The sequence below is a fragment of the Carassius auratus genome, unplaced genomic scaffold (assembly GCF_003368295.1).
Source record: "Carassius auratus strain Wakin unplaced genomic scaffold, ASM336829v1 scaf_tig00015345, whole genome shotgun sequence".
Classification (NCBI taxonomy): domain Eukaryota; kingdom Metazoa; phylum Chordata; class Actinopteri; order Cypriniformes; family Cyprinidae; genus Carassius; species Carassius auratus.
The window spans coordinates 2,772-14,853 of record NW_020524580.1 but is presented as its reverse complement, the minus strand read 5'-3'; the positions used below and the strand labels follow the sequence as shown (position 1 = coordinate 14,853).

The 12,082-nt window shown below is 35.7% G+C and overlaps 1 protein-coding gene across 1 annotated transcript; it reads right to left on the bottom strand.

The window, feature by feature from the left end:
* Window positions 1-1,839: 1,839 nt before the first annotated feature.
* On the bottom strand, window positions 1,840-10,958 carry LOC113074674 (G-protein coupled receptor 98-like). Its single transcript, XM_026247541.1, has 4 exons — window positions 10,794-10,958; window positions 6,476-6,664; window positions 3,375-3,549; window positions 1,840-3,238 (listed from the first exon to the last, which is right to left on the bottom strand). The coding sequence occupies exons 1-4, from the start codon at window positions 10,941-10,943 to the stop codon at window positions 3,120-3,122; spliced, it is 633 nt and encodes a 210-aa protein (XP_026103326.1). The 5' UTR covers window positions 10,944-10,958; the 3' UTR covers window positions 1,840-3,119.
* Between the last annotated feature and the right edge of the window lie 1,124 nt (window positions 10,959-12,082).

Below are 12,082 nucleotides of genomic sequence, written 5' to 3'. Positions count from 1 at the left end.
ATTACAAACGTATCTGTTTTGATGCAGAAAAGTACAAATATAAAAGAAAATCAGACAAAAAGAATTGAATCTAATGTCTATAACAAAGAAAAGAATACTGTACCACCAAGGAACATAACAAGTGAAAAAAAAGGAATTTAAAAAGACAGATAAATATATAATTATTTAAAAATTCTGATAGTAAGTTGAATTTTTTTATGTTTTTGCAATATGCAAACACAGTATATAGAAAATTTTTGAGGGAGTATTGAGACTGACTCTTGCAAGTGTTATATGGGCACAATTAGCTTTTTGTGATTTTCTTATACTCTGCACTTGATTGTTTTGTGGTCCACATAATTACAAAATACATCTGAAAATACAGATTTGCCTTGAAGTGTTCCAGGTACCAATTACAGATTCAGATGGAGAGGAAATAACTGTAAGTACTTATGGGATACCATTAGCTATTCTTATTAAGCACAAGATGGAAAAAAATGGTACAGTTACCCATTAGAGAGTGTGACAGAAGGCAAAATAAATTAAACGGTGCAAAGAACAAACGATAATATGGCGTGAGTTATGCCTGCTTCTGGTGATTGGGGAATTGCAAAAACTGTTTAATTATTGGGAGGGCATAGTGACTGCTTTAGCTCTTACAGAGTTGTGGGTTCATGTAGCTGATGGCAGCCATGCTTACATCATCCAAGAAGGTCAGACCGCAAACCTCTCTGGTCCACAGTGGTTTCCCTTGCTGCCCATTTCAGTCACACACACACACACATACTTTAAAGTCTTCAACATGTCTGAACTTTCTACAGAAATGTAAGAGCAATGTATTCAGAAGGTCATCTATTCAGTTTTTCCTCCTGTCCCCTCAGGGAAGGGAGAAACTTGCTGAAGGAAATGAAACTGATCAGTCAGAATGACAGAATATACCACACTGTGACTGAACAGAAAACATTTGCTGGTCTGTTCAAATGTGCAGCTCATGTGCTTCCATTCATCATTTGTGTTTTTCACACAAAAAAAGTTATTAGTCCTTCACTCAGGGACATGATCGCATGTTACTGGAGTGTTGACTGTGAAGAAGAAAAAAACACACAAAGGGAGAAAGGAAGACAGAAAGTAAAAGAATCTCCATAGTTTTGACTGATTAGCAATAATACATCACCAACAAACAACAACGTTGATCTTAAAAATGTTCAGATAAGCAGATGAGTCACGTCTACTGTTTTGTTGGTTGTTTGTCTGGAAATAAAAAACAAGTCTGTAAAAATAGTACAGAAATCAAAAGTGAAATTTGCTTTGTGAAAAATTTAGATGAGCAATTGAAACAAAAGCATGGGATGTTATTTTGGAGATGTATTTAAATATTACTGTTTTTATTATTCATTTTCAATCCATTTAAACAAATAAATCTGTTTATAAATTCACATTCATGACATTTATTTCTTTAAAAAAAGAAAAAAGAGCTATGAATGCCTGGTTTGACTGATTATCATTTTTATCAGTTGTCTTAAAGACACAAACAAGTTTCTGTTTCTCCTTGCAAAGTATGTAGAACTGGTTTGTTAAGCTTCATACTCATATGGTACGTGCACACACACACACACACACACACACACGCACACACACACAAACACACACACACACACACACACACACACACACACACACACACACACACACACACACACACACACACACACACACAGACCCTGTTTTTTGGTTGTTGTTTTCTTTTCGGTTTAAATACTGTAATCAGTTCTGAAATGCACTATTATTTTAATGCCAGAAGATATTTTCATTGTTCATTATGAAGTACATCTGTGGGATAAAGATCCAGTCAAAGAAAAATACATAATGAATATTTATTATTGGTGTTACACAAACCAAGCAGCAGAATTATGGGGCTCACTGATCAGACTGCCACTCAGTCTACATGACATTTCCATTCAAAACAATATTAAAACCTTCACAAATTAATTTAGTGATAATTATATTCACATAAAGTGCCATGAAAAGGTTTTTGTCCCCTTCCTGATTTAAATTCTTTGCATATTTGTCATACAGACACAGATCGTCAAACTAATTTTAATATCACACTAAGATAATGCAAGTAAATACAAAATGCTGTTTTTAAGTGATGATTTCATTTATTAAGGGAAAAAATACTGTCCATACGTACATTGACCTACTTGAAAAATTAATTGCCCCCTCCTGTTAAATCATGAAATAACTGATTAAACTCATTATTTTAGAAAGCTGAGGTGAATTTCACTGGTCACACCCAGCTCTGATTACTGCTAGACCTGTGAATCAAGAAATCACTTCTGACAAAGTGAAGCAGGCTTAAAGAACAACACATCATGCCAAGATCTAAAGAAGTTCAAGAACAGATGAGAAACAAAATAGTTGACATGTATCAGTCTTGAAAGGGTTATAATGCCAGTGAACCACATCCATGGCCATTATTCACAAATGAATAAAGCTGAACCTTCCTAGGAGTGGCCGGCCTACCAAGATTACTCCAAGAGTGCAACGACGACTCATCCAGGAGGTCAAAAAAGAACCCAGAACAACATCTAAAGAACTGCAGGCCTCATAAAAAGAACATCATACTAACAGTCAAACATGGTGGAGGTAGTGTGATGGTCTGGGGCTGCTTTGCATCTTCAGGACCTGGATGACTTGAATTCTGCACTCTATCAGAAAACCCTGAAGAAGAATGACTGGCCATCACTTTGTGACCTCAAGCTCAAGCGCACTTGGGTTATGCAGCAAGAGCAAGACAATTACTTTTTCACGTAGGGCCCAGGTAGGTTTGGACATTTTTATGGCCACAATAAATAATTATTTCAAAACTGCATTTTATATTTACTCAGGTTATCTTAGTGTAATATTTTATTTTAATCTTTTAAGTGTGACAAATGCAACAACAACCAAAAAAAAAAAAAATTGTAAGGGAGCAAAACCATTTTATGGCACTGTATGTATGTATATATATATATAAAAAAAATCACGTATAAAAAGACATCTTAAAAACTAACAAGATTTAGTGCAAAGGCATAAACAGTGAAAAACAAAAACAACTATTGTTTTTATTTTACAATTTTCAGTACAAAAAAATAGTGAGGTTAGAGATGTGTGTCTGCGATAGGAATCCGCCGCAGCTCTACGATTTGAGAGTTAGCCACACTACCTCCATCATGACTGCCGTGGACTGACTCGCTGTCACTCACATTAAGGCCAGAACCTGTTTGTAGGTAAAACATTGTTCCCAAATCAAAAAACACATAACTAGTACTCCGCAAAAAAAACTGAATAGGTATTATTATAATTGCTAAAGATCTGTAGGGATTTAGGTCTATTTTTGGAATAAAGGGGCTTACCAGTTTTTAAGGCAAATATGAGGTCATCAAACTCCTGTGACTCCTCGTCCTGCACCAGATTAGTGTTGATGAAGCCTCCTTCTGTGATGTAGGTCTCGTCCTGAGGACTCTGTTTGAAAACACTGCTGGGCTGACTGCTGGGCCTCAGTGAAGCTCTCTCCCAATCTGCAGAGATCTGAAAAATATATTAAAAAATATATATATATATTTTTCAAAGCTTCACCACATTAAAATGCCTTTTGCAGTTGAGTTAGTTTGTGCACACAGTTTAAAGCTTAAAGGAGCCACACAAATCAGCCATTCACCGGTGTGTCTGGTGCAGGGGTCATTCAGAGGTTACGAGGACTATCTGTTTTACCAGGATAAGTCAGCAATCACAAGCATTCAGATGTTTCGTAATTAATTCTGGTATAGCTGGAGATTCATAGGCGAGGAAACTGTATAATAATTATTTTTGAAGTGATCAACATGGATTCGAACCCGCATTTTGCCAATTTTTTTTTTCTCTCCATTTTCAAATATAGTATCACATCTTAAAGGCTTTTCTTTTCAATTCAAATTCACGAGTTCACCCTTACATCTAATCTGAAGGCAAATAGTAGGCATATTTTGGCGTGCTGTCCTGGGGGAGGGGTCCGGGCCCGGAGCATAGCCCGAACCTAAATAACTCCCCCTATCCCTAATTTGGGATAAATAGATTAGAAGTGAGGAGTTGGGGTGGAGGAGGGTTGCCGAAAAACTGTCGTGGGACAGTAGGTAGGAAGACTGGATATATATACGCTTGCGTGCTATTTAAGATGATTAGCTAAACGAGATGCACCTGTGCCAAATTGGATGATTATCTGATCGTGCTTCTCCCGAACTTTGTTAATAAAACCACATTTAAGGAAATAATCAAGAAGTTGAAAATAATTCAGTTAATAATTGGAATTAATATATATATATATATATATATATATATATATATATATATATATATATATATATATATATATATATATATATATATTTAAAAGTATATATATCATTTAAGTTTTATAAAAATAAAAAATAAATCCCTTTTCTAAACTTGTCACAAAAACCTGATAGACTAAACAATAATTATTCCTAATCGATGAATGATAATTCTCACATTAACACCTCAGCAACATCTAACGTTACAGTAAAGCATCTAAAATGCACACTCGGATCAGTTTAATACAGCAAACTGATGTTGAAGTATCGTAATATAATTGGTATAACAAACTGTTTACCAGTTAACTCATTTCTAACGTTCTCACACACAAAACTAAATACTGTAGAAACTGCTCACTTTTGGCATGAAGAGATGATCACAATGACCTTCTGACTCCATCCTGTGACATAAATCTATTTGTTCACTCATTTCAATCATCAAAGTAAAGAACAAATAGCCCCATTAAACACAACATTGTGAAACAGTACATCTGAATCCCCTCCCCTTAATGTGCTTCCTAATGGCAATGGCTTCCTTTCCTTTGGCTGGGTGCTTTTTCCCAGGAGGACGGAGGGAGAGGCCACTCCTGTCCCCCATGTCCCAAGCACCTCATTTTGGTACAATAGCCCATGGACAGTCCTTTAATCAGAACAGAATGTACACTGAGTGAACTGAGCACCGCCAGGCACCTAGTCATGTCTGTTTGAAGAGCCTGAGGAGACGGCCACCCCTCCAGAGCGCTGTTTCCTCTCCTCCCTCCACCAGTCACCTCCTCCCAATCCAACTGCCTGTTGTCCCGAGGACACATGTGACACTAAGAGCTGCTTTAAGCTAGGAGCCAGTGCTTTCATGAACAAAACAGGATTAATTCAGTTCTCTCAAGTCTGCACTTAGAGGTCAATGTCCCTAAAATTACAGTCCTACCACAATCTTATTGATTTGTTCTCTTATAAATTGGCTTAAGCAAACATTTTACAAGCCATTTTGGATTTTTCTCCTTTTATATAAGCTTTATCTAGATATTTATCTACTTTTTTGGAGCTTAAACTTAACATAAGTCTCATCATCAGCACCTACAGACTGAAAACTTTTAACACTGGCGGCACAAAGAAAAAAAAAGTAGGGTGAACTATGTAAAAGTGGAGTGAAGCACTGCTAAAAGCTTTTTATCCTCATCCTTGAAGTTTTATTATAATACTGCAACCCAAATGAATATTGAAATATTTCGGGTGGGAATCTTTAGACATTTCATGATTCTTTGGCAAACCCAATCACATTCAAAAAGGACTGTTTCATTTGTTTTTCTTAGTAATTAATGAATTTACTAGCATTTTATTTATTTAATTATAAGTACCAATCATTAGGAAAAGTAACATAATTGACTCAGAATTGTTTTAAAAATTGAAATGCATTGGAGAATTGATACTTAATATAATGTTAATTATAGACCTTTAATCACAATTAGGAAAAAAAAATTATTTAAACCGTATTATTTATTTATTTATTTATTTTTCAGATAAAGTGGGGCATGCATATATTTAAGAAAATATGTTGCATTTCTATATTAAATAAATTATATTAATTATATTAATATAAATATATACATCTTTTCAAAATATATGCTGTGTGTGTGTGTATTTATATAGACTCACTAATAAATTGTAGAGTCTCAAAAACAGCTCAGCATTAAAGTTGCAGACTGAAGGAAACAGAGATATTTTCTTTTTAAACATCTCCTCTAAAAGCCTTTCTTGATCACTGCCCATCCTTCCCAGGCAGCCTGTGCTCTCTTTACAGTCCTCCTAACCTCCCTACACCCTCATTCCCGGATCTGTGAATAGTTTACATTGAGGGCTCAGAGGAATGCGAGCTTCTACACCAGGCCTCTTTATTAACATAACACTCTCTTACAGTCTGTGTGTGCGTGAGCTGACTCGGTGAACAAACACAGGTCTGTGAGTCCTCTACCTCAGCTTGAGGATGATAAATATGTGGTTATGCAAACATACATAAATCTTAAGGCTACCAATGTAATCTCACAAGTACATGTGTGGTATGAAATGCTGTCAGATGTCACTGCCAAATAAAGCAAGTGCAACAACTATTCATTAGAAATGTTTATCAAAACCCGCAGTAACAGACGCACCTCTTCCATGGCACTGATGAGGTTCTGTGTGGACTTGCTGATTTCTCCTCCACCAACGGTAGCAGCACCAGTGCTCTGGTATATGGAGTCTGGGCTGCCGTGTCCATTCATTTCCACGGTGTAGGTTGCCTTAGCTGGCCAGAAGAGCTGATTATGCATGATAAAGTAGACGGAAAAGATGTACAGACCCTGAAAAAGATGAAATCACAAGTTAGATGAGCTCAACGCACTGCCACATCAGATGAATAAAGTTATTTCCTCTATTCTAAGGAGGGAAGTGGTGCAGGATCTCTATGAGATCCTAATCAATAGATTTGTTACTTAAGCAGTAAGTAGTAAGTGATGTGATATTATGAATATAATCAAAGGTACAAATATATATTTGCAATTTAGCACACCTTCTAGCCCTATATCTATATATGGCATTTATATTAGTGCTGTCAAACGATTAATCACGATTAATCAAATCCAAAATAAAGTATTTTATATTTGTGTATACTGCGTATATTTATTATGTGTATATAAATACAAACACATGTATATATTTAAGAAAAAAAAATTATATATGAATAAAATATGTTTTATTTATTATAAAATATAAGAATATGAATATCTAAATGTATAAACGTAAATATTTTCAAAATCCATACTGTGTGTATTTATATATACATAATAAATATCGACAATACACAAATATATTTATACAAATACATACATATATATATATATTTATATATCTACAAATATAGCTTGTTTAAAAGTAAAATAAAAAAAGAAATAAAAAAAAAACACAAAAAGAACAAACATAACCAATTAATTATTTGGTCTTAAATTCCAGATTTTGCATCAGACATAATTTCCCTCCCTCTGACATCATTGTCAATGAGGGTCTGGCCAACCAGTTTTTTATTGGGTAGGAGCACCAAACCAAACATCGCTGTACACACACTTGTGCCAAATATCTCATGAACACCAGAAATGTCATAACAAATGGGACATGTGGGTGACAGACTGCAGGTGAAACTAAAAATAATAGGGGGAAAGTGCTGAGCTTTTGGAAATACAGAGAAATATACAGAAAGTTTCTGAGGAATAGAGACAGTGAATAATGTGATATGAGTTGATGCATTCTATTAATGATTTTTATAATGTGGAAAACGTGAAGAGAGAAGAGAATAACACACACACACACACACACACACACACACACACACACACACACACACACACGCGTATTAGGGACTGGACTTGCTTCCTTTGAACTTAAAATTTATTTGAAGCTGAACTGAAAAATAAGCATTATCCAGCCCTCACTGAAACCACTATGGCTCAGAATCATTGACAGGTAAAGTAAACTGGATATAAGCACGCACACACATACCACTCACAAAAATAGAGTATCGATTTCAGGCCTCATTTAGAGACTATAAGTGGGCAGCCTGTGCTTCGCTGGGAGGCTTTATCACTGCTACCTGAAAGACATGCAAATGTCCAGAGGCCAGAGCGGCATGCTCAATTACTTCTGCTAGTCATATAACTGTTCTCAGGTCAGAACAGACAGGTCTGGTTTTTACCTACGATATAAGGGAAATGAGTTAACACAATGCATATTGTTAAAAATGGTGTGGAAGAAACAGACAGAGACCACTGGATATTTAGATGGAATAGTCCTTCTAAATGCACTCAACGGCATCTGCATTCATTCAAGCTTTACATACCAGAACCATCAAAATAATGCAGAAGTATAATAAAAGTCATCTATATGAGCAGTATGTCATATTCTAAGTCTTGTGTGAGGAACACACTGACATTTAAGTCATTATTTACAGATAGTGGATGAAAATAACAGAATTCTTAAGAATTCGTTAAGATTTGGACTCAAAATTAAAATAAAAGTCATTAAGGTTTAAAACAACATGAGGGTGTGATATTATTGAGTGAATGGTAATTTTTTTGTTATTTTCCAGGATTTTCTATAAGATAATAAGAAAGTGCCGATTCTCTCTTTTTTTCCCTTCTCGTATTTTCTTTAAAACAGATGGAAAGTACTAATAGAAGTTGGAAAAACTACCTCGTTGGCTATATATCGAGTCACACATTTGAAACAGAAAGACAAGCATACTACCAAGAGTTTGTAGTCAATAAAAAAAATGATGTATCTAAAAGAAGACTGTAATGCTCACCTCTAATTTTCTATTATGATGTATTTAAAAAAAATGTATATATTTTACAATGTAATTTATACCTCTGGTTCCAGTGTTGCATGATTTTTCACATGATTCTTCAGGAATCATTTTAATATTCAGATCTGCTGCTCAAGTAACATTATTATCAATGTAGACAACAGTTGTGCTGCTTAATATTTTTGTGATACCTTTTTTTCTTTTTTCATGGAACCTGCAAACTTCTGAATGGTAGTTTAGCAATATAAATAATAGCAATGCTGCTGACTACTGAAGAATGAATACATGCAGTGATTAAATGATTAATCTGATCTGATGTAATCATTAATCTGACTCAGTGCACTGCTGGGGATCAACAACATCTCCATTCCTTTTTTATTAACACTTGGCAGGGTTTCTTACTGCATATGCCTTGATACCCTTTTCACCTTCTTTATTATAGATCGTCACATCCTGAAATCAGCAGAGGTTAACATGAAGCTGTTTACAGGCTTCCCAATCAGACAGGAACTAACAGCGTTTAAATGATACATCTGAAAAAATAAGAAGGACTTGCATGGAAAATTAGCATCACGGAAAAAACAGCACCCATGAAAACAGATGCTCAGGGCTTGATTATTAAAAACAGACTGCAGGAAATAACAGGGAATGTGCAGGGAAAAGTTAAAACTAAAACATTACAAACACATCCTATAAATGATTGCTGAAGAATTCTCTGAGAACTGAAAAAGTTCTGTCAGCCAAATATCAACACATCCACGGATGTCTGCATGGCCCTCCCACGTTTGTGAAGATTTTCCACAGAAGGAGGTCATGTTTTTGTTGTAGGCACTGCTGACATTTTTATGTGGGCGTTTAGAGTTTGACTCAAAGGGAGTCAAAACACAATTTTGTGCTATTTATGCTCTTTCTAGGTGAAGGGCATCATGTCCAGCCCAGTCATGTTTTGGCTTTGTCAGGAACATTAACAGCTTCTCTGACCGGCTGTCAGTCAGTCTGTAATGTAGAACAAGTAGAACAAATACGCTCAACTGTATGTTTGGTTGTTGTTTACACTAACTGTACCAGTGAGGAAATGTTGAAGAAGAAAAAATACTGGAGGAAGTCTATCTTTTCTGTTAAAATGTTACTTGTTTCTCAGAAAGCTAACACGGCATGTAAAAATTTGATGTTGCAAACCATATTTAGCTTTCTACGTTTTACTATACCAATTAACTATATCCATTGCACTTCTTATTGATGCAGTTTTCTTTTTTCAAATAAAGATAAAAACTATGACCAAGAGAAAGTGGCTCCTTTGTGTGCGGTGTTTTAAACATCGCTACATTACACAGCCTGTGTTTGGCTACAAAATGTTGCTTATGTGACTTCATCTTCACAGTTATGTTACATTTTAACTTATAAAATTTGGAGTTCAAACCTTCTTTTCCCCCTTATGACACAACCCTGATTTTAAAGAGAAACATCCTTTGAGGTTTATCAAGTGATAACTCTATCCCAGCTTTATCGACCATGGTGGACTTCACTCATCTAGTCAACAGATAAACAGACTCTCATCATCATCATACAATGACTCTGAATAGTCCACCCACAAGTAAATGAGCCTGGCCAGTATCTTAAGATCATGTCATGCAAGAGGTGGAGAACTAGAAATCAGTGGACTACTGTATCTGTCTATTTTATCTATACAGTGCAGAAACTATATAAGATAGTGAGGTGGTTGTGAGAGTAATGCATCTGTATTCAGAGATAAGACAGCTTTTTGCAGGTCTTAAACTAAACGTGAAGAGCCCACTGGGCCTTCAAATGTGAAGATTACCTGTATTGATCTATCTTCAGGATTAGGATTAATCTAATGCTTTTAAGATGTGAACAATTAAGTCTAACTGAATGTGATTCTGAGGGTCAGAACTGACCACGGGTCACGACTTCATCACTTTCACACTGAGTTCAATGACAAAACACTTTAGAGATAAGATTAGGTTGCACACATTGATGATTTAAGAGATCACAACTTGCTCTGTTTTGTAACTACCATTTGAAAAGGTATTGTTAAAATTTTTGAAAAAAGCTGCATGCGTTTTCCAACGCTGCATTTTTTTGTAAAATAAAAGATTTTGTGTGTATGTTCTTACCAGAAAGATGTTGAAGATAACAAGCAGGATCAGCATCCACAGATATCTGTAGGCCATGTGCAGTCCAGCCCAAAGACAGACCAGAGTCACCAGAGCAAACAGATACAACATCATGGGCACCTCTGAAGAACAAACAGAAAGAAACCTCATTTTGGGTTTGCAAGATCAAATAAGCTCATTTGGTAAACAAATACATGTTTCCTAAAATGCAAGATGGCATCATTTGAAGTTAATATATTTCTAGAAAAATCACAAGAGCTTTGCTCATCATTCTTCAGATGCATGGATGCTGACTGTGCTGTTTTATCTGTGCTGCATGCACCGATGCCAGCAGCCATGGTGCTGTTTTCAGTTACAGAGCGGGCTGGCCAGGCATGCATCAGTTTTTTCCATAGTTCAGACAAGCTTTTCACAAGCAGCTAGAGCTCTTTGAACTGCGCTCGCTCTGGCAATAAGAGCCATGTGGGCACGTTAATTGACCTGAGGCAGGATTCCAAGATGGCTCCCAGCGAAAACAAACAAAGCAAAACAACAAAGGAAGGAGAATAAAATGAGTTGTCTCATTAAGCAGGTCACAGTCCAGAGACTGTTCTGGGGTAAATGAGGGCAGCCATGGGTACAAAGTACTTGGCCCACGAGTGCTCTTCATGTGGGCAAACAATGCCTCTCAGTGCCAAGACTGACTCAAGCATACTGGCACAAGGACTTTAACCAGACTGAGTGTTTTACTTTAAAAATGATTGTGAGTTTAATTACTGAAACATTCACTCAGAGGGAGGGAAGAAAACTATGTGTTGCAAACATGCTAGTTCAAAACCTGACATTCTAGCATCAACATAAAGTAATCATTTACCCAAAGTCATGACATTATGAACACAAGCACAAGAGTTTCGAATGTTCATGTTTTGTGGATTTGAATACTCAACAGATAAAGTACTCATAAACCCATTTATGCAAATAAACAATGACACAATACAGCAACTACCAGTAGAAATTATGAAACCAACATTAAATATGGTTGGTGACCTTTGCCAAACATGGACCAATTCTCACTCTTAACTAGTTGCTTATTAGCATGCATATATTTTTTTACATATTGGCTGTTTATTAGTACTTATAAAGCACATATTCTGCATGACAATATTCAATATCACTAAACCTACCAAATACATAAACTTAACGACATTACTTACTATTAATTAGCAGCAAATTAGCAGTCTATTGAGGCAAAAGTCAAAGTTAATGGTTTGTTTAAAGTGAGAATTGGTTCTAAAAATAAAGTGAAACCA

What these genes read in the sequence shown, in the direction of transcription:
- LOC113074674 (XM_026247541.1), bottom strand. Translation starts at nt 10,943, where the DNA reads ATGAGGTTTCTTTCTGTTTGTTCTTCAGAGGTGCCCATGATGTTGTAT. An exon ending in TTATCTTCAACATCTTTCTG is followed by an intron (nt 6,665 to 10,793) that starts GTAAGAACATAC and finishes CATCTTTTTCAG; the next exon opens with GGTCTGTACATCTTTTCCGT. An exon ending in CATATTTGCCTTAAAAACTG is followed by an intron (nt 3,239 to 3,374) that starts GTAAGCCCCTTT and finishes ACCTACAAACAG; the next exon opens with GTTCTGGCCTTAATGTGAGT.